At 33.7% G+C, this 27,072-nt stretch overlaps 10 protein-coding genes across 10 annotated transcripts; 5 read left to right on the top strand and 5 right to left on the bottom strand.

The window, feature by feature from the left end:
• Positions 1-3: 3 nt before the first annotated feature.
• Positions 4-957, bottom strand: NAEGRDRAFT_72933 (uncharacterized protein; the record flags this gene model as incomplete). Its single annotated transcript, XM_002671892.1, has 1 exon — positions 4-957. The coding sequence occupies one exon, from the start codon at positions 955-957 to the stop codon at positions 4-6; it is 954 nt and encodes a 317-aa protein (XP_002671938.1).
• Positions 958-1,152: 195 nt separating this feature from the next.
• NAEGRDRAFT_81347 (uncharacterized protein) lies at positions 1,153-3,063 on the bottom strand (the record flags this gene model as incomplete). The annotated part of the gene is made up of 1 exon (XM_002671891.1): positions 1,153-3,063. One exon carries the CDS (start codon positions 3,061-3,063, stop codon positions 1,174-1,176), a length of 1,890 nt encoding a protein of 629 aa, XP_002671937.1. The 3' UTR covers positions 1,153-1,173.
• Positions 3,064-4,032: 969 nt separating this feature from the next.
• On the top strand, positions 4,033-5,531 carry NAEGRDRAFT_59308 (uncharacterized protein). Its single transcript, XM_002671966.1, has one exon. The coding sequence runs from the start codon at positions 4,053-4,055 to the stop codon at positions 5,421-5,423; it is 1,371 nt and encodes a 456-aa protein (XP_002672012.1). The 5' UTR covers positions 4,033-4,052; the 3' UTR covers positions 5,424-5,531.
• A 104-nt stretch (positions 5,532-5,635) lies between these two features.
• On the bottom strand, positions 5,636-6,571 carry NAEGRDRAFT_72930 (uncharacterized protein; the record flags this gene model as incomplete). The annotated part of the gene is made up of 1 exon (XM_002671890.1): positions 5,636-6,571. One exon carries the CDS (start codon positions 6,569-6,571, stop codon positions 5,636-5,638), a length of 936 nt encoding a protein of 311 aa, XP_002671936.1.
• Positions 6,572-7,982: 1,411 nt separating this feature from the next.
• Positions 7,983-13,555, bottom strand: NAEGRDRAFT_59307 (uncharacterized protein; the record flags this gene model as incomplete). Its single annotated transcript, XM_002671889.1, has 2 exons — positions 7,983-13,375; positions 13,426-13,555. The coding sequence occupies 2 exons, from the start codon at positions 13,553-13,555 to the stop codon at positions 8,004-8,006; spliced, it is 5,502 nt and encodes a 1,833-aa protein (XP_002671935.1). The 3' UTR covers positions 7,983-8,003.
• Positions 13,556-13,969: 414 nt separating this feature from the next.
• Positions 13,970-14,911, top strand: NAEGRDRAFT_72928 (uncharacterized protein; the record flags this gene model as incomplete). The annotated part of the gene is made up of 1 exon (XM_002671965.1): positions 13,970-14,911. The coding sequence occupies one exon, from the start codon at positions 13,970-13,972 to the stop codon at positions 14,909-14,911; it is 942 nt and encodes a 313-aa protein (XP_002672011.1).
• A 1,931-nt stretch (positions 14,912-16,842) lies between these two features.
• NAEGRDRAFT_52520 (uncharacterized protein) lies at positions 16,843-19,191 on the bottom strand (the record flags this gene model as incomplete). The annotated part of the gene is made up of 1 exon (XM_002671888.1): positions 16,843-19,191. One exon carries the CDS (start codon positions 19,189-19,191, stop codon positions 16,843-16,845), a length of 2,349 nt encoding a protein of 782 aa, XP_002671934.1.
• Positions 19,192-19,407: 216 nt separating this feature from the next.
• Positions 19,408-20,274, top strand: NAEGRDRAFT_72926 (uncharacterized protein; the record flags this gene model as incomplete). The annotated part of the gene is made up of 1 exon (XM_002671964.1): positions 19,408-20,274. The coding sequence occupies one exon, from the start codon at positions 19,408-19,410 to the stop codon at positions 20,272-20,274; it is 867 nt and encodes a 288-aa protein (XP_002672010.1).
• Positions 20,275-20,790: 516 nt separating this feature from the next.
• On the top strand, positions 20,791-23,319 carry NAEGRDRAFT_81344 (uncharacterized protein; the record flags this gene model as incomplete). Its single annotated transcript, XM_002671963.1, has 1 exon — positions 20,791-23,319. One exon carries the CDS (start codon positions 20,791-20,793, stop codon positions 23,092-23,094), a length of 2,304 nt encoding a protein of 767 aa, XP_002672009.1. The 3' UTR covers positions 23,095-23,319.
• A 501-nt stretch (positions 23,320-23,820) lies between these two features.
• NAEGRDRAFT_81343 (prolyl 4-hydroxylase alpha subunit family protein) lies at positions 23,821-26,380 on the top strand. Its single transcript, XM_002671962.1, has 2 exons — positions 23,821-25,197; positions 25,245-26,380. Exons 1-2 carry the CDS (start codon positions 23,858-23,860, stop codon positions 25,882-25,884), a joined length of 1,980 nt encoding a protein of 659 aa, XP_002672008.1. The 5' UTR covers positions 23,821-23,857; the 3' UTR covers positions 25,885-26,380.
• The last annotated feature ends 692 nt before the right edge of the window (positions 26,381-27,072 follow it).

The raw sequence follows: 27,072 nt of genomic DNA, 5'->3' as shown, positions 1-27,072 counted from the left end.
AACTTACCTGTAATGCCATCCAAATGAATTGTGAGTTTCAGATTTCTTTGCAGCTGTGTGTTCCTTTCCATCAACAATGAATTTCAAATCATCAGCATGTTTCATAAAGTATTCTCTGGTGATGGAGTCGTCTGATTTTGTTTTCTTACTTGATGTATCTTTTTCTGTTTGTTTTCTCTTTGCAACTCGAGGAGATTTTCTGAATGGTTCTCCAGTTTTTGGATTGACCTCTTCTTCTTCCTCTTCATGAGTGTGAAGTTCTTCACTTTCAGTGGTGGTTCCCTTTGCAGTATCGAATGTGAATTCCAATTTTGAATCCTTATGTTTCTCAATGTACAAGTTGAATAATCTATCAATTAGAAGGGCCTTCTTTCCTTCTGTATTCAACCCTAATTCAAGACACATTTCTTTCAAACCCTCCAAGGTAAATCTCTCCATTCCTTTTCTATTGAAATTTGGAAAGTGATTAATCAATCTGGCCAACTTGGCAAACTTATTTCCTTCAGTGGATTCTCCATAGTTTTTACAATAATTGCTCAATGGTTCATCATTCAGTGCATGAAGGTGATAGAAACTCTTATTTCCATAATCACTTCTCAATAAATCCTTATCCTCCTCAGATTCGTCCACAATCACAGAAACCATCGTTGTGGTTGGAGCAATTTGCTGAGAGGATGAGGAGCCAACAGAATGTTCACCACTTCTAGATGCACTTGTTGTGCTCATTGCAGGTACTTGATCTTGATGTTGATGGTGATGAATAATTGGAATTTCATCTGTTGATGAAGGTTTTGTTGTTTCGTCTGATTTATTCAACAGATTAGATTCTCCACCAGCTATGGAGAGACTTTCTTGTGGTGGTGGATTGTCAGTTAATTCTGGTTTGTTGGAGGTTGCAGTTTCCTCAGCATTGATTGTGTTTAGAGCATTGGAAGAAATGATTGGCGAGGTGGACATTATTTTTGTTTAATTTTTCAAATTTTGATTAAAACTAGTAGTGGCTTAAAAATCATCTTGTGAATTTCAATTAAAATTCCATTTTTGGTAAATTAACAATTTTTTAAAAATTCCTATTTTAGAAAAAACAGTCTTCCTGCTTTATTTCCTAAAGTATTCATAAATAGTTTATCGAAAATTACTCTAAGAGCTGATATGATCTATTTTACAATTAATTTATTTATGGTTGTTATTCTTTTTCAAAACTTGTCGCCAATCAAAGGAATCTGAAATTTGTTTTCCAGAACTTTCCTTTTCTGATGGAGAGGAAGTCTTTTTGAGATTTTCTCTAATTTTCTGATAGAGAATATCAGCAGAAACCCACGTAGAAGTTTGAGAAGATTTTGGAGAATTCTCAAGAGAAGTTGATTTGATTGAATGTTTGGTTTCACTTGTGGAAATACGTGGAGAAATGTCAAATTGCATATTTTGATTTGATTCATTCGAGTTGATTGAATTATTTTCATTGTCATTAGAATGCTCTGTTGCTTGAGATGATTCTTGAGTAGAATTTGAGGAATTTCCATTTGAGGATGCAGTTGTGTTTTCAGATGATGAATTTTCAGTTGTGGATTTTTCAGATGATGTAGCTGCAATGTCAATGATTGGTTGTGGTGGTCGTTCTTGAATATTGAGCTGGGCACTATTGACTGTTCCTCTCACAATGTCAATGGATGAAGTTGCTGAGGAATTGTCTTGTGAATTTGATCGAGGTCGTCCAATAATCTTATTTTCTCTCTGTTGAGCCGTTTCGTAATTTGTATTGATGGCAGTGTTGCTGTTTAGAGTTTTGTAAGTTGTTGTGGCATGTGGACTTGACTCGATATCAAACTCTTCTCCAATGACCTGAGTTCCAATATTGGTATTTGAGGCAGGAGATACTGATCCAATACTAGTTGAGCTCGAATCATCTCCCTCGCTTGTTGTTTGCATTTGTGGAACGTCCATTGAGGAGAATGATCTTCTGTGTCTCATTATGGATGATCTCCTCTTTGGTATTGCTGAAATTTGATTTGTTTCAGGAGAGAGGCTTGTTGGTGATTCATCGACTGCAGCTGTTGGTTGTTGTGTTGTCTTGACCTTTTCCAAATCAGAGTACTTTTGATTCCATTCACGATCTAGATTTTCAATCTTGTTGTGGAGAGATTGTCTCAATTCTTCCATTTCTGAATTCTTTTTTGCAATTTCCATTTCTTTAACTTGATTAATCTCATGAATAGTGCTTTCCAATGTTTTAATCTTCTTATTGGTGACAAGTTCATATTCTTCGAAAAGTTCCTTATGTTGGGAAATGTATTGCTCTAATCTTTGCTCAGTTTCAGTGTCCTTATTTCTGAAATAGGTTAATTCCTCTGTTACTTCAGCCAATTGACTCTCCAAATTTGCCTTTTGTTTTGTGAGATTTTTAATCTTTTCTTGTACATTATTCAATTTTTCCTTCCATGCATGAAGTAAACCCGATTGTTTCTCCACCAAATCATTTTTCACACGATTCAGCTCTCCAACTTCAATAAATTCAATTTGTTCAATCTTGGCCTCGTTGATTCCAACTGGTTTTATCAAGTGATTTCTTGGAGTTCTTGGTGACCTTGAAGAATTTGGAGTTAGTGAATTATTCACTCTCGGAGAAATGGCATCCAAACTACCAGAACTTGAATTACCAATATTAGATAAACTCAAAAGTGGAACTTTACCACTTGTTGGAGTTGTTGGTGCATTTCCATTTGTGCCTCCATTAGTAGTCACTGAAACTGGAACATCATTATCATTTTCAAAGAAAATGTCACCTGCATGTGGATCAAATGAATATTTGAAATTTGATTTGAATTGTTTGATAGATTGAACATTATTATTACTATCTACTATAATCTCAAACCCGTGATGTAAAGTTCCTCTATTCCAACAATATCCAACTGTTATCACAAGTCCAGTAGTTACATTTTGAGGACTCAGAATTTTCTTAAAACAAGTTCCACGACCATGAAGAACTCCATTCAAAAATTCTCCGCTGATTTCTTCTAAGAGAGGATCTCTTTTATCTTGAAAATAATGACCTCTTCCTGTCATGTGATCTTGGACGAAAGATCCTTCCTTTTATATTTGAATTCGAATAATTATGTCGTTCAGTAATTGATTCAATAATTATTGAATAAATTATTTTAGAGTATTGTAATAGTACTTACATAGAGTCTATTGTCTGGCCATTGATATTTTCCATGACCATTCATTGAATCGTCTTTAAATTGACCTTCCTATTGCCATCATTATTTCGAATAATAAATCGAATAAATTTCCATCACGATGCAAATTTAAATTACATACATAAATTCTATTATCTGGCCATGAATGAATACCAAATCCATGTCTTTTATTATTACTCCAATCTCCATTATATTCCTCTCCGTTTTTATATTTCTTTTGTTTTACACCCATTGCAATGATGATAATATTTAGATATGCTAATTAAAAGGTGTGATGATTGTTTTCAATGTAGATTTTGTTCTAGTGTGCTTGAATTTCAAAAGGTATGATGATGATTATCCGATTTGTTAATTGGAAATTTTTTTATTTTGAAAATTGTCATCTGTCCAGCGATTTTGATCCTCTTTTGAATTATTAAATTTGCTAATAGTTCATCGTTAATCTCTTTCATCTACTAAAGAGAACCACATAATCGAAAAGAGAAGAGAAACACAATGTCCCGATCAAGCCTCATCATCACAAAATATTAATTAATTAATTTTTACATGATGATGACGTTCGGAATGGAAAAATTAAAGTCGGACCATTAAAAATGCGAACTAGTAATTTTTTTTGGCGCGCTAACATCATGAGGATTCTAAAGGAAAGCAAAAGCAAGCCTGTTTTCTAATGTTGTATGGAGGTAAATATTAAAGAATATAATATTAAACAATTCATGGCCAATAATATACCCAAAGATGATGAAGATATTAATATTTTAATGATTCCTTCATTTCGACACAGCTAGCATTTTTTCGGGATTGTAAACTACAATAAAATTTTTTAAAAAAACGAAAAAAAATCCACCACGAAAAATGCTTCGCAAAGGTTTGTCTCTCATCAAAAAGAGAAGCACTTGTGCTGTGTTGAACAACATCGCTAAGAGAAGCGCTTCCACAGCTAATCTTCCTGATTCTGAACCAACTGTTTATCATGATGACTTGATCACTACTGAAAACATTGTTAAGAAATTCGAAGAACTTTTGCAAGATGAAGATGCTAAACTCTTCAAACCAAGATTTGAAACATCTTTTGAAGAATTCGAATCACAATTCAGAGAACTCATGAACAAGACTACTTATCATGATGATGAATTTGTTTCCTTCATCAACAAGACCTTGGATTTCCCAAAGGAAGAAGTTGAAGAAATCCTCAGAGGTAAAGAACCAAAATTCTATAAAAAATCTGACAATGGTGATTTGGATGTTGATTGGATTGAATTTGCCAGATTGTTCCAACGTACTGAAACTGAAAAATCATTGTTGCCACAATTTGAAAGAGAATTCAAGGAAATGAAGCAATTCAAGATGGAATTGGAAGAAGAAACCCACAAGAAGCAAGTTTCTATTGATTGGGCTGAATGGGAAAAGAAGTTGGGTACTTCAACTGTTCAAAAGATTAAGAGAGATTTTGAATTGGTTGTTGAAAAGACTCGTCCAAGAATTGATACCAAGGTTATCGAAGAAAAATTAGACGAATTGTTGAACCCTGTTTTGGGTCAATTAAAGGATGACTTGGTTGAAGCTTTGCCACAACTCAAGCTCGTGACTGAAGAATTGGTCCGTGAAACTCCTCTCCTCAGAAGAGAAGAAAATGGATTGACTCAACAATACATGGCTCCATGGTTCATTGATAGATATTTCCCAACTGAACGTGATGAATTGATCAAGGAAATTGAAGAAGATGACTGGGATGTCGAATACACTGCCCAAATCAAGGCTACCAGATTGAATCCTGATGAAATCCTCGTCCGTAATAAGGAATGGATTACCAAGGAATCATCCAAGATTGAAGAAGATGAATACAGATCAATCTCCTCCAAGGCTGCTACTTTGTCTGCCAAGAAGAGAGAAGAACAAAACTTGTACCATGGTGTTATCGATGGTGCTCGTCGTGTTAAGGAATTGGAATCTGAAGTTGCTTCTTTGAGATCATCATCTGAATCTGCTGCTGAAGAAGGTAAGAAGGACGGTGAAAAGAAGGAAAAGAAGGAAGACAAGCTTGCTTTGTCTGACGAAGAATGGTGGTCATTCTTGTCATCATTCGGTGTTGGTAAGGGCGCTAAGACCAAGAGAGACTTTGCTCACTTCAAGAGTGAAGAAGCTGCAAGAGCTTGGGAAGAAGGTGGTGAAAAGGAGAGACAAAGAGCCGAAGAAGCTTTCTTCAAGACTGAAAGACTTAAATAAGTTAATTAACTTGTATTTTGTAAAGATTAGGGTGTTTTTCATTTCCACAGACGCAATTTTTGTCGGCCAATAACTGACACATAATAAATAAAAAATTAAATTATAATATTAATATTTTTAAATATTATTAAATTGTTTAAAGGGTTAATATGTGAAAAGCAAAAGGTGATGAAACTTTTAAATATCAAAAAAGGAAAAAGATTGAAATTAATTTATCGTTTCAAATAGACTTCAAGTTCTTGATCTAATTCAGTCACTGCATCTTCATCAAAACCTTGACTTGTGGCATTATTTCCTATCATTTCTAACATCTTAGTGTGATTATTGATTGATTCTTGATGTGGTTTGTATTCCAATTTAGTTTGTGAAGGTAAATTCAATAACTTCATAGCGTCTTGTTTTAATGCTTCTTGAATTTCTTCCTTTTCTCCATCTGCATTCCAGATAGAAATAATGTCATGGTTTTCTCTGATGGAAATCACAACTCCATTAACATCATTAGTATTCTTGAATTGTTGTCCAATGAATGCCAAAAGTAAATCCTCCCAAATACGAGCAGAGTAGCCACTCTTACATCTTAACATTAATCTTCCACCAGTTTTGTTTTTATCATCTTCCCACATTGGTTTAATGCCTTGTTTAAAAAGATGATAATCCATAGAAACTTTAAGTTCATACGGTCTCTTCATGTGAGTGTAAAGTGCCCAGAATTGCTCTACAGTTGAAAAATCACCAACATTTTTCATACAATCTTCATAATCAATACCCTTTTCCTTTCTGAAATATGAAAATGTGAAAGTATCACCAAGAGGATGAACCTTTTCATTTGTTTCTACATTATTTGTCTTTTTCTTTGCTGATGAAGTATTTGATGTTGTAGCATTATTTTGTTGATTTCCACCCAAGGCTACAGATGGTGAATTTGTTATTGTTTGTGAATGATTTAAACTAGTGGAAGTAGTAGGATTAGTTGGAGATGAAATATTGATATTATTGGAGGAGATGGAAGCACCGGATGTGTTACTATTAGAATTGGTAGTAGTAGTGGTGGTTGTTGCAGGGGTAGTGGTAGGAGATTGTTGTTGCTGTTGCTTTCTTCCGCTTCTTGGCTTATTTTGAACGGATTTCCAAGAGTTTTCATTACTCATTTTTTGTTGTTGTTGATTTGTTGTGGTGGTGTTGTGAAGAAAATTAAAAACCTCTCTCTGATGGTTTTGTTGTATTTTTTTTTAATATTTTTTTTTCAAGTTTCTACAAAATTACAAAAATTTGCGTTTTTAAATATATTTAGGTTAAATAGAGAATATTGTAAAAGAGTATTTAATGTTGTATTAAAAAGAGTTCGATGAAAAATATATTTCATAAAAATTGTAGAGTCAACATTCCATATTTGTCAAATTGATGTTTGGAAACCAAAATAAAAAAATGTCAGAAACGACAATTGACACCAGAAGATACAAGGTTGTTTTTGTAGGTGCGTTTACATTTCATTCTCACATTAAAGTTATAAATAATATTATTATGCAGGTGATTGCGCCGTAGGAAAAACTTGTCTTTTAATTTCTTTCACAGGTAAGAAGAAGAAGAATTTTATTCGAAACTTAGATTAAAATCGGAATCAATTGTAGAAAATGAATTTGATGAAGATCACGTACCTACTGTAATTGATAATAGAATTCAAAAAGTTAATTATCAGGAGGAGCAAGTAATTTTGAATTTGTGGGATACAGGTAAGAGATTCGAATAGTTATTTACGATATTTACAATGTGTTAACATCATTTTCGTTTGTGTATTGTTTGTTGTTTGTGGAAAATAGCTGGGCAGGAAGGTGAGTTTTTAAAATGTGTTCTACATTGATTCGAATATTATTATTTGGACGAATTGATCATATTTAATGTAGATTTTGATAATTTGAGATTATTGAGTTATCCAGAAACTGATTTATTCTTTGTTTGTTTTTCAGTAGTTTCTCCATCAAGTTTGAAAAGTGTGAAAAGACTTTGGATGAGAGAAATTTCAGGTACTGGAAAGGCCTTTACTCCAAAAGTTCCATGCATTCTCGTTGGAACAAAATCTGATTTGAGACAGGATGAAAGAACCTTAAATGATTTGAAGGAAATTGGTGAAGAACCAGTTTCATTTGAACAAGCTCAAGAGTTTGCAAAGGAAAATGGATTTTATGCCTATAGAGAATGTAGTGCATTGACTAGGGAAGGAATTGAGGAAGTTATCATGACTGGTATTGAATCAAAATTCAAACAAGTGGTTGAAGTTTCATCTGTGGCCACAACAGGTAGTAAGAGTAGCAGTGTTGCTTCTACACCAAATGCTGAGGAGAGTGTTACTCAAGAAGTAGTTGCAGAGGAAGTTAAGGAAGAAACAACTCAACCATCAAATAATTCCACCACACCAACTAGTCCAGAATCTTCTTCTGATGAAGGACAAGGAGAAGAAGCAAATGAGGGAGCAGCAACAGTGGTAGTTCAACAACAACCAGATCATAACATGTGGTATCCTTTCATTGCACTTCTTTCCATGCTCAAATCATGTGAAATTTTATAAATATTTACTTTTTTATTTTAAGCTTCGAATAATAAACCTAACATCTTGGAAACCTTTTCTCTAATGAGAGGAGAAGGTGATTTTAACAAGTCAGTGAGGCCTTGTGTAGTGTGTCTAAGATTGACTCTTGTCTTTTGCTCCTTACTTAAATTAGCAAGCAAATAACCAAGAATCAAACAAGCTGAGGCGCAACAATTTGACCATTCACTCTTATAGAACACAACCAAATTCATGACCAAATCACTAATTCTGTCTGGGAACTCTTGAATCCAAGTTTTGGCGAAAATTTCAGAAAATTCATCAAATTTCAATGGTTGTACAGCTTGAGGAGCAGTGGTATCTTCAACCTTAAAGGCATCAATTTGGAAAATTTCAGTAAATGCTTCACTCTTAAGTGTTGGAACAAGTTGTCTTAAAGCAAGTCTGCATGCAATACTGACATTTTCTTCAGGATCTTGAACGTGACATAACAAAATTGGCAAATTATTGAAAATTGTTGAAATGAGGGTATCTCTCATAACACCATCACAGAAACGATGCAAAGCACCAAATAATTTGATTGATGCTTCTCTAATGAGTGGATCTTTCTTTTCAAATGATGGCTTCAATCTAACACACAAGTTCATTAAAAGTGGTGAAATGTAGGCGTCTTCAGCAATCTTGAAAATATTCTTTACACTTGTCATAGCTTCCAGAATAACAGCTTGATTCAAATCTTCCAAATTGGAAAGAAGAGCACCAATAACAGGAGTAACATATTGATGAAGAATATCCTTTGGATGGATGGACAAACTAGACAAACCACGCAAGGCATACAATTTCACAACGACAACTTCATCAGTACCACTTCTGCTGAGTAAGGCATTGATGCAATTGTGGACTAATTCTCTATCATTTTGGATAAAGTTAAGTAATACAGAAATAATACAAGTAGCAATAACTCTTTGACCAATGAAGGTTCTGCTAATGAATGGCTTTACAAAATCAAACATGGCTCTAACATGTTGTGGATAAGCTTTACAAATCTTACTCAAAACTTCTTGGACAGAGTCACCATAAATCTTCTTTTGGAGAAGACCTTCCAAGATAGTAGCTTCAAACTCGAGAGGAGTACTAGAAATAATGGCTTCCTTACGTTCTTCAAAGGTTTGTTTGTGATCTTCATGGCTAGAATCGTGTGTTTCTTCCAATTCTTCCAATTTAGCATTACGAATTGTTTCTTGTGTGAGCTTGTAGAAGTTAATGATACATTGTTGAGCATACTTAGTTGGAGGATTTACAGTCATTTCGTTAGCAGTACCAACTCTAACGAGTGCAGTAATTATGATTGAGGCATAATTCTTCATGGCAATTTGGGCAAAGTCTTCAACAGCCAAGATTTCATAAAGGGCTTGTGTACAGGAGACTGTATTGTGTGTTGGAATCAAGTCCATATCAACTTCTGATGATCTCTTTTCTTCATAGAGTTGAGCATTATTGATAATGTCAAGTAAGTGATCTAACAATTGTTGATTCAACATTGGATCGGTAGAGATAATTTGGAAGCTCTTGGTAACTTCAATGGTATGAGGGACTGGATAAGCAATCAAGGTGTTCATAATCAAAAGTGGGAAATGTCTAGTGAAACCTCTAATACCATGGAGCAAACCACTAACAATTTGTTCTCTTTGATTGGAAATGAATTGAGGAATTAGCTTGATCATCTTCTTGACATAGTTAGCAGCTTCTTGTTCGAGTTCTTTACCTCTAAGTCTAATCAAAGCACTCAAGACAATACATGAGCTATTGGCACCATCAACTTCAGGATCGACCAAGGTATCAATCAAAGTATCGATAAGATTCATCAAGTGAGACTTGTCCTTGATGGCTTCGCAGAGGATTTGTGAAAGTTCTTTGGTAACTTCAAATAATTCCTTAATGTTACTAGCTTCAAAAAGTTGGTTTCTGAGTGGACCAATTTGTTGAAGATATTCTGGAAGGTCTTCATCATCTTGGGATTTAATGTTTTGCAAGAAGTGTTGAATTCTCAAAACAAGATAAATTCCATCAAGACCAGATTTTCTAACACCAATTGTAGATTCAGTGACTCGAGGAATAAGTTGACCAATAATACGGCCCAAACTAATCATGGATGTACCAAATACGTTAGCTGATTGAGATTCTGAGTCATATGCAGAAATAAGCTTGGCAAAATCTTTCAAAAGGGAAACATAAATGTTGGCAGATCTGTCTCTTTCCAAAGAATTTTGAGAGTTGAGGTGATCAGTTTCCAATGCCTTTAAAATATCATCAAGAGTACCTTGGCTATTATCAGTATGGAGAAGTGAGAATAAGACATTACTAACGCCTTCCAAAATTGAATCATCAGAAGTTTGAAGTTCTTCAATACCAAGTGGTTGTTTTGCATCTGTTGGTTTGATAGCACTTTTAATTTTGATTAATCCTAAAACGGTGTTAAGAACCTCGTTTTGTACGTCAACTTCAATCTTTGGTGGCAATTTAATCAAAGTAGAAATGGCATCAAGACCCAAAGCTCTTAACTTGTTAATAGACAAGTATTGAGGGACAGTATTAACTTGTTGCAATAATTGAGCAGATGGAGTCATAATTTGAATAACAAGTCTAACAAGTTCATCTCTGGATTTCAAAATAAAATCACTCAATCTACTTGGATGGACTGATTTACCAATCAAATCAATAGCCTTCAATCCATTTTCTTTCAATTCATATGGAATTGGTTGAGGTGGTTGAGGTTTCAAAATTGGAGTCATGTTTTTAACAACGTGAACTTCGACACGAGATGTAATGAGATTCAAAGGAGTGAGCATAGATACATAACCATATGAAAGAATAGCAGTAGCTCTTTCTTCTGGACCAACTTCCTTACCAGTATTTCTGGCGAAGAAACCAGTTTTCTTTTCTGGAGCCTTCATAACATTTTGCAATTGTGTTAAAACACTATCACAATGATTAACAGCAGCTTGACCTAGACCACGAGCGCATCCCAATCTTTCTTCATCACTGGTGTGATCAGTAATCTTGAAGCATCTTTCAACAGCAGAGTGAATAAATTGCTTAAGTTGACTCTTTTGAATAATGAGACCAACAATTGATAACAAGGCCTTTTTCAACAATCTATTGTTCTTATAGAAAATGTCAGCATGATCAAGCAAAGCTTCACCAAGAGCAACAGCCCATCTATCATCTTGAACGCTGTCAATACTGTCACGAACAAGGTTCAATAATTGATTATCCCATTCGTCTTGGTTGAAGGAAGTAAGTGAGTCACATGTATCAATATACTTCTTCAAATTTGGTAATTTCTTACCCCACAATTGAACAACATCTGGGTGAATATTTGGTGAAAGACAATAGAGAGCACGAAGAATGTTAACAGCAGGTTGATTTCTTCCAAAAGGAGAGGTAAGCTTCAACAATAAACGAGCAAAGATAAAGTTTTGCTTTGGAATGTTGACTTGAGCATCGAAATCAATAATGAAATCATCATCGTTCTTCTTACGTTTGCTGATATCGGCAATAGCTCTACACAAAACTGGGAAGGCGATATCATAACTTGGAATAACAAAAGATTCAAGTAAGAATGGCCACAAAACCTTATCCATTTCTTCACCAAGTTTAGTTGTGAAACTCAATAAAACACGATCACATCCTTCTCTAACTTGGTACCAAGTTACAACAAGTGGAACATTTGTTGATGAATCCAATGAGTCTTGTGGATTGGTTGTTTTGCTACCTTCGGAATCTTCACTGCTTAATTCCTCATCTTCAGCAGTTTGTTGGGCAGAAATTATGGTGGTATCTACGAAAACACTAGCATCTTCCTTTTCATATCTGGCAATCATTGATTGAGCAACTTTTTCTTGATCATTTCCATTCAACAAGGAAGGTGGTATTTTGGCTTTAAGGTCATCGGCAATTTTTCTTTCTGAAATAGAGCAACCTCTCAAAATGACATGAACCAATTCAGTACCACCTTGTGAAATCATATATCCAGATTTTTGTGCCATGGTATGGATGAGAACACTGAATTCGTAGTGAACTTCTGAGTCATCAGCAATAACAATCATATTACCACTTGGGTCTTTGAGAATTTTCATCAAACCACTGACAATTACATCTCTGTAAGAAATCAAATCTTCATCATTATTTACAACTAAATATCTTAAAATTTTGAGAGCACTAACACGTGTAATAGTAGTACCAGTTGGTTGTTCCAATTGAGCTTGGAGGAATGAAACTACTTGGTCAGTAAATCCTCTAGTCAAATAGTGGAATGTCTTCAAAGTTTCAGCAATATTTCTTTGACCATTCTTATAAGAACCCTTTCTGGCAATTGTTGTGAGCAATACAGAGTACAAAGTTCCCAAAGTTGCTTGTAAATGTTCATTCAAAGAGGTTGGACAATCTCTTACAACAACCTTGACAATATATTGAAGACCAACTGTAACTGGCAATGGGTCATCCTTGATTTCTTTTCTGAGTGATTGAATATAGTTTGGCATTAATTTTGGAAGTAATTGATTGAGTTGATCTGTTTCAATAATATGACACATGTAACCAATTGATTGAGCAGCAGCAAGTCTGATTTTAGGTTCTCTCAAGTTCAACCATTCCAACAAGATATGTTTCATAGCAGTTAATACTGAAGAGTGATATTGTGAAATTGTTGTCTTATCAATAGGATTTGAATGTTGAGTTGATTTTTCAGATAATTCCAAACAATAAATAGCTGCTTCCGACCATCTACCAAGGGCTGCACAAAAAACCCATCTCAAGTTATCGTGTTTAATCATAGCCAATAAAGGTAAAGTTCTTGAAAGTACTTCCTTCAAATTACTAATAAATAATAATGGATAATAAAAAGCAATGTCACTCAAAGCTTTGATAACAAAATAATGTGGTGGATTTGTACTACTAACAGGGAATCTTTCCAATAATTGTCCAGAAACCATATCTGGTGAGAATCTAGATAATGCAATTAATAAATTACAAGCACTGGCTTGCCAATCGGAATTCACAGATTTTTCTTGTACCATTTCTAATACAGCCATATTAATCAATGCACGAGAAAGATCATCCGGAAGTTTAAATAATTGTTGTGTTGTATCAATTTGAGAACTGAGAGAAGTACGAACAACAGCATAATCATTGCTAGATGGTTTCTTATTTAAAAGTTCAGTAAGAATATTCATAACAAATACTCTGTGTTTCTTGTTTGATTTCGGGCAAGTATTATTTAAAAAGTAGAGTGATTTACTCAGTAAGAGCAATTCGCATTCATTACCAATTTTTAGAAGAGATTGGTGAATATTCTTGTGTACGTTAATATCACTATCATCCAAAGCAATCAATAATCCTTTCACAATATCTAAATTAATTTTAAATATTATTTGAATTGATGATCATCAATTTACATACCATCAATATTTCTACCAGTGTCATAAGTTGGAGAAGATAATTGGGATGAATCACCAGATTGTCCCGAAGAAGAAGAAGGAGATGTAACATTGCTGCTACTACTACTTCTACCAAATCCAAAGAAAGACATTTTGATGATGATTTATATATTAATTATTTCCAAAAAACCCAATGATAACAACAACTCCTTAAAAAAACTATATTAAATTCCAAGTGTTCCAAATAATCTATTTATCTTCCAATGTTTTTAAAACACAAAGGGCAACAGTGGTGGTTGTTGGGCTTTTTTTTTGAAAATTTGATTAAAAAAAGATTTTTTAAGTTAATTTTCATCAACATATCCGATTATGAAGAAACCTTCAAAATTAATTGAATTTACTAAGAAGGTTGCTTCACTCTCAAGGTTATTATATGAATTGATTGGCAATATTAAGAAATTCAAACCTCTCACAGAATAACAATTAACATGAACCATTTGAATCTACGTAGTGGGTAGCACATGTTTTTGTTCATGTTTACTGAACTGTTCCGGTCAAATGAAAAAATGGCACCAAAGAAACAACGCTCAAACAATAAGAGAAAACGTGTGGATGAAGATGCCGAGGAGAAGAAATCCAAAAGATTCACTGTCAAGTTTCGTGATATGTTGAAGAACTTTATGGACAAACATCAGAACGAAACAAAAACAACAAACCTTACCAATTTTGCTAAAGAACACGGATTTACTTTTTCCCAGGTAAAACATAATTGGTACGATGTTATAGTTCCGGCATTAAGGGATGAACAAAAAAACGTGGACAAAGCTGCAGAAGGTACACAAGATGACGAACGCTTTGAAGAGGAGTCAGACTTTGAGGAAGATAAAGAACCTCCAGTATTTAAAAGTCCAATCAAAGCGTCCAAAGTTGTTGAGCAATCTGAGGTATCCTATTTGAAGCCGTTTAGATTTGAGACTCACAAACAACGTTTCTTTGTGTTCCGCTATCCAAACGATCACCTACTGTTCGAATTTAAAGGTGTTTCCACCACTGAAAGAACGTTCACAATTACTGTGACAGTTCGTGCATTGTTTACAACGGAAAACTTGGAATACTGTTTTTCTTCTTTTTTCGACCTAGCTGGACTAACAGAGAACACACAACATTCGTTAGAAACATTCTCAATAACAGAATATCATCTCCCGAAAGATGTTGACCTAAAATCTGTACAGTATGGAGAAAATTTCGATCCTAATATTGGTTCTGTTTTTGTGGTAGTTTTCGATAAAAAGGTCAGTACTTTTATTCCTGTCAAAGAGGCCTCGTGGAGCATTCCAAAACAACCAAGGATAGGTAATACCTCAAAACAAACCAACAAGACTAGTGTAAGTCAAGGTTTTGCACAAAGTTACAATAACTCGTCTGCTCCAACACATAACGCAACACAACATGAAGAGGAAGAATCTGAAGTTGAACAAGAAGCGAGTGAACAAGAAGAACAAGAATAAATTTTAATTAAGGGAGGATAGAACGGAAAAGAATGGAATTACACAGACTCTGAATTCATTTGAAAATGGCAATAACAAGAAAATGGAAGCAAGTTATAGGTTTGAACATGCGCAACGAAGGTTGTAAAAAGGGAGAAGGGAGGGAATTATTGTATCACTCATTAAGGATCAAACAACAATTCATTTCCTTCTCATCATGCTTAATTCCCAAGCCAGATATTGAGAGTTCATGATAAGCTCATTGTTCTTGCTTTCTTATGGAAAATTGAACTCAATTTAAGATTTTTGCTAAGTGGAAAAAACAAACAAATGTTACTGGCTCCATAATGGAAGAGGAAATTATTAGGAAATCCTCCAATAATGATTCCACCATTTGGAAAATAATCAAATCGAAAGTAGTCTAGCTAGGAGGCACAATTAAACAAATATATATTCAATTCATCATTTAAAAAAGAATTTTCCGCTCAAGTCAATAAGAAGAACATGTATCCTATCACAATGAAAATAATTCAATTGTTGGTGGGGTTTTAAAAGGAGGAGGGATATTGGAAAATTATAAAACAAGCCTTTGAAAAAATGTCTCGAACAAGGAAAACCTTTCACTGCTTGCGAGCTTTGATTAAATTTTCGCTCAAGTATTCGACACTAATCTACATGATGATGATCGGAATGTTGTTTGTTTATTCATTCTATACGAGTTATGTGGTTCCATTCAAATGGAAAGGAGAAGAAATTGATTTGGATGGAGATGGGACTATTGACCAGGTTAGGTTTGATGATGTTTTATTATCATCTGTCTCATTGAGTAATGATTCAGTGGTTAATGATCCTTTGCATGTTGACACGTTTAGGACATTTACAAAGACTAATTCAACACATTTTCAATTGCCAATATTTGGATACATTTATTATAATACTGATTTGGAGTTTTATTATCACCAATTATTTAGATTCAAAGTGGAGGATTCCAAGACAAGTTACCTCTCAGAATTTCATCATTTGGTGCATTTGACCTACAAGTTGTATTTGAAATTTTTATTCAATGTCATGCAATTTGCATTCAATATTGAGTATTCAATTTTCAAGGAATTGGAATTGTTCTTTTTGAGATTTGCTGCACCATCTCAAATGAAAATTAATGTTTTCATTCCTCTATTGAATAGAAATTTTACTCTCAAAAGTGATGAGTATGGATATTTTTATCATGAAATTGCAATGGAAAAAAATAGATATAAGGAACTATTTTGTGATAACAAGGTGGAATGGATGAATTATACGGTACAAATATTGGATCATATCAAGAATGGACAAATACTCTTTAACTGTGATGCATTTTTGGAAGAAAGCTCTCTTTACTCTGTTATTAGTGATATCGATGATAGTATTAAAATCACTAATGTAACATCAGGTTTATCTGAAATGATGAAAAGAACCTTCAACCCATTCAGGGCTGTACCTTACATTAACGAAACATTTGTAAAACTCAAAACAACCTATCCATCAACAAATTTCCACTATGTTAGCAGTAGCCCATTCGTATTATACAACAAATTGGAATCGTTTATTTTAGATAATAGATTTCCAATTGGAAGTTTCCACTTACGTGTTTCTCACCTAGATAATTACACATTTTTTACCATGCTAAAATCAAGCAAGATATCCAAACCTGAAAGTATTCACCAAATTATTAGATCTTATCCAAAAAGAAAGTTTCTTTTTTTAGGAGACAGTGCAGAGCAAGATCCTGATATTTACGCAAAGATTCATACTGCCTATCCAAATCAAGTGGAGAAGATAATTATTAGATGTGCCTCCAAAACAGTAGCTGCATGTATTGAAAAAGTGGAGCATGCAATTCAAGCTAATTCAGTTCCTAGACTGAAGATGAGCTATTTTATTAATGATGAAGATATTTCAAAAGTAATGCTATTTTAGTTGAATCTATGAGATATAATACCTGTCTCGTAATCAAAATTGAAATTGCCTTCATCAAATGGTGTGTTGCCAAATATGTCTCTATGATTTGGATCTGCATCAAATTTGTGAATCAGGTTGTAAATTACTGGAATACGATAGTAATTATCTGCTGTAAAGTTATGAAGAATTGTGCTATTGTAATTATTTACAATTTTAGCTAATTTGGGTTGTTTTTCTAAAATCATATTGATAAGTAAATTATCATGAGCCAATGGAAAATGTAAAATTGTGTCTCCCAACTCATTTTGAAAAAGCAACTCATAGTCACTCATTTCATTCAACAATGCAACACCAAGTTGGAAATTGTTGAAAATTAGACCCAGGATAGGAACGGTAACAGAAGGCAAATACTTTTCAGCATTTTTGTTTGAAATGCATTTAACATGTTCATATAATACATGTTTCTCTTCTGTGGGTAAAACCTTCTTAATAACTGTATAAATGGCAAATAATTCATTATCGTTAGTGTTGTGTCCAAAAATCCTCTCAAGCAATAAATCTCTCAAAAATTGGGCAAATATTCTTACAGATAGTTTGTTTTTCATATAGTTCAGTGCTAAAGGTAGGTAATCTGATGTTAGGGTGTTGAGAGTGAGTTCTTGCATCATTTTTGTTGGTATCCATCCATATTTTAAGCTAGAAATTGTTCCATCAACGGTAGGCGTTTGCAATCTACCATTCTGATAGGTATTAGCCAAATAAATAATATAACAGTAAATGAGATTTGGCTCATTATTTGCTATCATTGCTATGGAGAATTCTATTGGAATCCTTTTCTCCTTAAACATGAATTCAGAAATATTTTTCTTTTGTTTGATTGGGAGGGCATCTTGGAATTGTAAGAAATTTAAAGGATGATTTGCACCTGTGCATCTGAAATAATCATACGAAAAAAAAGTCTTCATTCTCTCGTTCAAGATGAAAGTGTCGTTTGAGTGGGAATGAATCACGAGCTTCTCATTATCATCACCAATTGATTCAGTTTGGAGTTCATCATTGACAAAGTATTTGAACTGGCCATCAAAGTCACAATGCTCCTCCTCATCATTAAGAAAGCTTTCTATTATACAAGATCTTGAAAGAGAGTTTGCAAGATTTTCAAACTCGTCTATAAAAACATTTGCACAATTGAAAAAAGATATCCTTTCAATATTGTGCAAATTGCCTTGATCGGTCACAAAGTAAGGCGGTACAACACAAGATACCATGTCAACTGTTTTCAACCCTTTGAGTGATTTCAATATCCAAGTAAGAAATGCCGAATCCATTCCACTAAATACTATGTGCTTGATAGTATTATTTTCTCCTAAATATTGTGATACCTCCTCAAGAAAATTAGCATTCAGATGGTCTAAAGTAATTTTTGTCGGAATGTTATCTGCTGGAACTAGTTCTTGATAAAATTGAGCCTTTTCAATAGCTTTTGTGTCCCTTTTTTCTACAAATTGTGGTTTACGTCTTCTTCTTGTAGGAGTTACGTAGATGGATAGTTTTTCAGAAAGCAAGTCTTCCAATTTTTCATCTTCAAGTTCAGTAGTGATTGTTTGAAAAGTTTCCGAGCTTATTGGCTCATTTTGATCTGTAGAAGGAATATCCGTGTTTTTAGGAAATAATTCTGGTTCGGAAATGAATATTTTCTTGTCCAACTTTTTGATATTTTCAACTCCTTCATATATAAACGGATTATCTAAGGAAATTTCTTTTCGTTCCAATAAAGATTGTACTCGTATGAACTCTAAAAAATAGTACAATGACCTTTTTCTATCAACTGAAATCTCATCGTGAAAAGATGACAGATCAAAGCTGTCAGTTGCTAAAATCTTTAAATTCATTCTTCTGGCACACTCCTTGTTAATTATTCTCATCTTGTGATAGGTCACAAAAGGTTTATCCAAATAATATAAACATTTCTCATTCACAGACTCCATTAAAATATCTTCTCCCAATTTTTCAAGTCTTCTTCTATGCATTTGATGCAAACTACGGGTTGGAATAAAATCAATAATTTCCAATTTTAATTCATTTGGTAAATGTTCCAACAATTCAAATGAACCCTCCCACGAGATTTCTTGATCAACTACTTTTGGCTTTCTCTGATCTTGAATAATCCAAAGTTTGGTAATATCGGGACAAGCCTCATACACAGTCATATCAAATTCATCAGGATTACTACTGAGTGCTTTTTCAAACCTTCTCAAATATTCTTTTATTGGTGGTTTTTCTTCTAAATATAATTTACGAGGAGCCATTCTAGTAACATCTGGATAGCCATTATTTCTAATGCTACCTCGTGTACGCGCCATTTTTTTTGGTTTATTTTAAATTGCTAACATTACAATTCCACTAAAAGTTGGCAAATCGGAATACAGTAATCAACTCCATGAATAAACAAGGAAGATATTAATGAACGACCAAGAGAAGGACTCATTAAAACAAATATTTCAAAATTTTACCCTGCTATTTAATTGAAAATATTAAATTAATAAACAAATGTAATATTCAGAAATAATTTCAAAAGAATGCTCAAAAAATTCCTTCCCGCTCTCATGCACAACAAGAGAAATAATTTTCAAAGCCTTCCTTCTCTATTATCAATAGTACAAAAAGCTTGTTATTCAACTAGTGATGTGTCGGATCAACATGTACCAACTGCCTCTGGTAATTCATCAGGTTATGTGAAGAATCCAATTACTGGTGAAGAAATTGAAGGATTAATTTATGTTCCGAATTATCTTTCCCATGATGAGGGAAGTAAATTATTAAGTACTCTCGATAATCATTCGTGGTATGATTCACTACTTTCCCGAAGAATTCAATGCTATGGAATTCACTACTATTTTACTAAATTATTTCATCCAGGCTTGCAACCAATGAGAAAATCACCACTCTTGCTTGATGAATTGTCGTTTGTTTCAAAGCCTGTTGAAAGGGATTTCGGAATTAACTTTATGAAAGATGAGGAAATTAAAGGGTTGGATGAGTATTATGAAAATTCAAATGATCCTTCCTCTTTTGAATGGGAAGCACCATCTCTAGAACAAGTCATAGATGATAGAATTAATCAATGTTTAGTTCAGGAATATTATGAGCAGTCAATTGCCAAACATGTAGATAATGTAAAGGTATTTGGAAAGGAAATAGTTTGTCTTTCATTGGTGAACGAATGCCAAATGGATTTTGAGAGTGCAAACAATCCAGATATGAAATTTAAATTAACATTGGAACCAAACTCTTTATTGATTATGTCTAAGGAAGGAAGATATGACTGGAAACATGGAATTAAAAGAAAAAAGAGGTTTCCAAGAAGAATTTCCCTAACCTTTAGACATTTACTTTATTATCCAGCACTAAACCAACAATCAACTACGGGCTTGAATCTACAGTAGAAATCAAACAACTGTGTTGAATAACACCTTAGTGTTCTCCATTGAATCAATCTTATTGGTTGAATGGTTACTCTGTTAGGTAGTCCTGATTCTCAAGGATAAAGAGTTTCAATGAAAATTTATGCGAATGTCTAATAGACCAACCGAGCGCGTTTACAATTTCAATTCTAGTTCTTTTGTGCCATCTGTGAAAAGCAACAGGCATATCCAAATCGAAAGGGTTATATTGGCGCTGCCTCTTCGACGAGTTTTGGCCCCGATCACTTGGATTCTTCCAACGATTCGTTTTTGTTTACAAGAATTATAGTTGACCAAGTTGATAATTAAATTTTAACAATGAATGGTTTTTTAAAGATTATTATTATACCTTGAAATCTTGTGAGGGTATTGGGATAACAGAGTAGTTTTAGCAACCTGCGTAATCTCAACTAAACTGCCGATGATATCCTAAGGTAATTTCCTGTAAAGTCAAGACTCAATTCAGACAGCTGTCAGTTAAAAAATATTCAAAATAAAATGTCTAACGAAGATCCTTATCGTTCTCTTGGTGTTTCTTCGTCGGTTGTTTCCTCTCTCAATGATAACAACAATATTGAAGATGACTTTATTGACACTGATGACTTTGAATTACTCCTCTCACAAACTTCCACACATGACCTCATGAATTCTTTCATTAATAATCCAACAAACTCTCAATTTTCACAATCTGCCACTGGTAATGGTGTTTCCTATTTGGATTCCAACACTTTCGGTTCCTTTGACCAACCAACTCATGTTAATAATAATTATAGCAATACTTCACACAATCAACCACAACAACATTCACTCTATTCAACCTCCACAGCAAGTCAACAACAACAACAACAGGTGGGAAATTCTGCTCATCCATTCGATTCACAACAAGGTAGTAGTACTACTTCCTTGCTCGATGAAGGCTCTGCCAATAATTTCAATATTGCTTCTCATCACCACCAACAACAACAACAACATGAAAACCCTAATGATTTCTACTATAAGGAAATTGATCAAGCCTTGAGTGATTATGATTCCTCTCTCGGTTTGCAAGTTTCCAACGTTCATCATCATCAACAAGCACAACAACAACAACGCAATAATATTATCAACAACAATAACGCAAACAACACTGTAGTAGGCGCACAACACAGCAATATTATTAATAATAATAATAATAATGGCGTTATTTCGTTTGGTCCACTCGGACATCAAGTGATTGGAAATTTGCAAACAAACTTTGTAGTCAAGCAAGAGAATCATCTAGTTGGTACGAATAACAATGGTAATAATAATAATGGCCAATTGGTCATGTTACCAATTCAAGGCTTTGATCAACAACAACAACAGAATAATAATATGAATAATATTAATATTAATAATAATAATGGTTTTAATAATGCAGCTGCTAATATGATGGTAAATCATCAACAGGCAACTAATTATCATCAACCACAACAATTGGTTGGTTTTAATAATGCTGCTAATAATACTGCTTCTAATAATTCTGTTGATATGTTAATGATGATGCAATCTATGAATCAATTATCCATTCAGCAACAATTGCAACAACAAAACATGATGGTGAATACCCAACAACATAATATGGCTATTTCTACTAATAATAATAATATGATTTCAACTCCAAATAGTGGTAATAACTCACCAACTACTTTTATCAATCCATTCCAAAATATGAGTATGAGTGTTGGTACTCCACAATCACCTTCAATGGTTGTCAATAATCAATTCCCAGTTAAGAAGGTTGAAAATAACTTGATTAGAATGGCAGGTAGACAAAAGCGTTCAAATTCTACCTCTTCTGTTATGAGTATTGATTCTACTCAATCAGGTTCAATTAATTTACAAAAACATATTCATGTCAGAAGTAGTTCAAATAACAGTAATTTGATGGGTGGTGGAAATATCATGTTTAACAATAATGGTGGTAGTGGCAGTGGTAATAATTCACCAAATACCAACACTACTATGGTTAATTTCCCTAATAATAATCAAATCATGTTTAATGGCGCGACAACTAATAATCAAATGATGAATAATAATGGTATTGTTATCCAACAACAACAACAACAACAATTTAATAGAGGAAATGGAGTTGGAAATTTGTATACCATGTCAGAACCATCATCTCCTGTTATGGGAATGATGATTCCTTCACCATCCATGTCAAATTCATCCTCTCCAAATACTTTTAACAATACTGCATATGGAAGTCCTACAACTTCCTATATTTCTAATGCAATGTCAACTGCATCATCTACTAGGAGTAATTCAAGATCTAGATCTGGATCTGCTAATGTACTCATTGGAAAGCAAATGGCAGCCTCAAATAAGAGAACTAATTCACTTCAATTCCATACCTACTCTTGTGATGATGAAGGAAATGTTAAACAAAACGCAACTGTTGTTTCACCAAACATTGCCAAGATTACAAATGTTGAAAATAGAAAGAAGAGAAGTCAAAGTGATGGTAATATTCAAGTTGCATTTGAAAAACAAGCTAGAAAGAAATCTTCTCCAATTGCCTCCATGTCACCTCAAACTAATGACACAATGCAAAATATGCAACAACCAATGCAAATGCAAAATATGGAACAATCCTCTGGCAATTTCACATTCATCGATGCAACCAATACTGGTGAATTATCTCTTCAACAACAACAAGCTTTGTTTAGTAAGAAGAACTACATGCCTCAATATGTTTTGAGACACAACATTTATGATGAGTACAAATTTAAATCAAAGAATCCAAATCAAAAGTACTACAAATTCTTTGCTAATCAATAATATTCAGAGTAGTACTCTCAACAATTTATCAACTAATCAACCCAAACAATTGTAAATAGTCCAACAAATTTTGCTGTATTCAACAATATGTGTCTGTATTGGTTAATACTTGAATTTTTCACACATAGAAAGCAATTCCAATCCACACCCGTGTTGTTGAACAGTCCACATAAGAGAGTGTATCTTAACTTGCGTTCACAATCAATAAATTTTTTATGTTTTGTTAGAATTTAAGAAGAAAGTATTGAATTGTGAAAATTGTTTAATTTTGGAGCCTTAATGAAAGTTCAATTTGGAAAGAAAACGATCCAAAAAATTAAAGATAAACCAAAATATATCCCTCATATTTCTTTTACAACATATTGGAAATGTTATCCTTACTAACATTACCAGCAATCTATTCAGCAAACAAACTATTAAGAAATATACCAAATATTCTATAGGTGGCAGAAATCAGGAAGATTGGATTGCTGTGAAAAAAGCTCTGCCTGAACCTTCTGTCACTTTTTTCTCACTTTTTTCTTATTCATGAATCAATGTGTTGTTACAATGTTTTACAGGACAGCTGTTTCCTCATTTTATTGAATCTGATTTCAACTCGGAACACCAACAGTGTATGTTGATAAGAACATGTATTTAGTTGAACAAATGTTAGCCGTATCATGTACTTTAAAGTTCCTTCACATATCACTTGCGCACTTTTTTCCAAAACAAAAAAATTCAGCAACAATTCACCTTGTAAAAACCACGCAAATTTTTTGAGATGGGAAACAAACATGCGAGGGGAAAGGAACGCGATATTCGCCACAAGACAAAGTTTTCTATTATTGAGCCAGGCGATCTTTTGCCAGTCCATGAAATTGTTCAATTTTCATCCCGATCATTTGAGACCAAGCTGTCGAAAGTAAAACATCCAATCCATCAGACTTGTATGAACAGATTGATGGCCATTCCGAACTTTTTTACCAGTGAAGAGTGTAATGATATGATCAAGAGGTGTAATGATTTTAAGAACCTGGAAGATGAATATCCGAAGGAGTATAGAAATGCTTCTAGGGAGCTGATTACTGATAAGGAGTTTGCAAAACTAATATTTGAACGTCTCAAAGAGACGATTGATTTAGATGCTATTGGAAAATTGATTACTCCTTATGGTTTGGATAGCAGAGGTGAATGGAAAGCTTGTGGAATTAATGAAATGATGAGATTAAGCAAGTATGAACCAGGAGAGTATTTCAAAATACACACTGATGGTCAATTCAGAAGGAGTGAGCATGAGAGAAGTATTTACACATTACTGATCTATCTGAATCAGGATTTTAAAGGGGGAGAAACAAGATTTTACAATGATCCAACAAAGACAGACTCTGACTTTGAAGAATACAGTCTCTTGCATACCTTAAAACCATCATTGGGTCAATTGGCTCTTTTCAATCAGGATTTTTATCATGAAGGTTGTCCTGTAACAAAAGGAACCAAGTATATTTTGAGAACTGAAATTATGTATCTCAGAGTTGATTCTTTATCAATTCCAAGAGATGAAAAATTCGAGCAATCAGAGGCATATCAAAAAATTGGCCAATTATTCAAAGAGAGCGAAAGATTGGAAAAGAATGGAGATGTTTATGCTGCTTCAGAAAGTTATTTAGCTGGACAACAGATGCTAGTTGATAGTGGAAAGACCTTTGAATATCTTTTGAATAGACACTACTTTATTCCAGAGGGTCTTGTAGAGAATATCGAGCAAAACAATTTGACAATTCTTCCAGAAGAGATTATCTTCACCGTATTTTCTTTTCTTAAGGAGAGTGAAATATGCTCAATAGTTTTACCATTGAATAGATATTTGAATCAACTTGCACGATCACCAATTATTTGGAAATCAGTCTATCAAAAATATTGGAATGGCACCACTTTCCGTAAATTATGTGAAAGTGGCATACCTATTGATTGGTATCATCATGTCAGAGTTCGAAATTTCACAGAACATTCTTTCAAAGCTATTTGCATCGATTTTACAAGTGAGATGGCAACCTATGGCCTTTTCAATGTTGAAACACCAAACACAGTGGAACCATACGTTGGCAGAAACAGTGGTGTTCAGTAAGTAATCTTAATTTCATTCACTAATATTAACACCTCAATTATAGCTTTAATTTTTACAGTTACTCTGATGCTATGATTGGTAAAATAGGATCCCATCAAGGGTCTGTATTTGATTATCTAAATGATCCTGATGACGATTATCGACATATCCATGAACTTAATGTTGGAACATTCTTTTCCAAAATTTGTGATCAAATAGTTATCTCACCAAGGCATCCACTGTTAATTTCAATCCCACCCTACCTTCTCAAAAAGAGGAACTTTGCACAGTTCATTAATGTGACTCTCAATACTCAAGTACCAGCTGTTTGCTTCATATCAAGACATGTAATGATAGCTTATTACCATAACATTCCAAATTGTGTTGTTATAGAGAAGGATGTACATATCACCATTAGTAAGGTTGCCAACTATCAATCATTTGATGGAGATAGTTGCATTGTGAATTCATTAGAAAAGGAGCTTAAAAAATCTCTTAACCAATTGCTAGTTTCCACGAATACTCCTGTGATAGTTGTTAAGCCGGAAGAAAATTGGATTACAACAATTACAAAAGTCTTACCAAATACTTCAATAATTACAGCTATGGAAAAGGAGGCATTTAAGGGATGTCAAATGTATGCACAACAAGAAGATTTCAGACCTAGTTGTACCTTTTGGAGTGGTCAACAAAGACATTATTAAGATACAAAAAATTCTGAAAGATTATAATAAGTTGGAAATGTTTGTAAATTATAGATATTTTGAAAATTTACAAATTCATCAGTTAGCAATTTGATTTCAAAAGAGAGAAATGAATCATTGAGATACTCTGCTGAAAATATACTCAGAGAGGTGTTTAAAGATTCACAAATTAATTGATAGTGCTCTCCTATTTCTCAAGTTCTTTTTGAAAGAGAAATACTGACGCATTCAAGAAACAATTGATTTGAATGTTTACGTATAGTGTAGGAACTTTTCGATGAGTAAATTTTGTAAAGTTTACAAAAAATATTTTTAATTTACAAATTTAACGCAATTAAGCAACTTCTTGCCATGCAGGTCTAGAAGTAATCTTTTCCCACCAAGTTTTAACATGTGGACGTTCCAATAACAAATGACCAAAATTAACTTGAGGCACGAACAAGAGACTTCCATAAGGAAGATGGAACAAATCAGCAAGAGTAAATTGATTTCCACCAATATATTCTTGTTTGCTCAAAATCTTTTCGTAAACATCCAAATATTGAGCTAATTTTTCACTTGCAACCTTAACTCTTGATTCATCGGCTTCACCTAAACCCTTCATGGCCTTGAAAATTTTTTCAAATAAAATAGCAGAAGCATTTGGATCCCAATAGGAAGTTTCAATAGAAGCACCTTGTTCGAACAAACCCAATTCTTCAGGATTGGTTGGAATGAGTTGATTTCCACTGGTCTTGTACTTGTTTTCCAAATATCTACAGATAGCACGTGATTCATAAATAGTGAATTCACCATCTTCAAGAACTGGAATCACTCCAAAAGGTTGTTTTTCAATGTAAGGAGCTTGCTTTTGTTCTCCAGAGGCCAAATTAACAACAATCAATTCGTAATCCAATTGTTTTTCCTTCAATGTTGCCAAAACACGTTGAGTGCAAAGTGCTGCAGCATATCCATAAACTTTAATAGCCATTGTTCTGATGTGTTTGTTTTTATGTGTTTTAGAGTAATGTGTTTTTTGTTTAATGGTTTGTTATTGTGTACTATCATGAGAGTTGAAATATTGTTTTTTGAGCGTGCGTACTATTTTGTTGAGGAAGAAATGCAAGTTTAGGACGTATGTTTTAAATGTGAACTAGAACGGCCTTTTAAAAGGGAGGATCTTTGTAATAAAATTATGAACCATTCCAG

Source organism: Naegleria gruberi (assembly GCF_000004985.1).
Source record: "Naegleria gruberi genomic scaffold NAEGRscaffold_57, whole genome shotgun sequence".
Taxonomy (NCBI): Eukaryota; Heterolobosea; class Eutetramitea; order Acrasida; family Naegleriidae; genus Naegleria; species Naegleria gruberi.
This window is presented reverse-complemented; position numbering and strand designations above follow the sequence as displayed.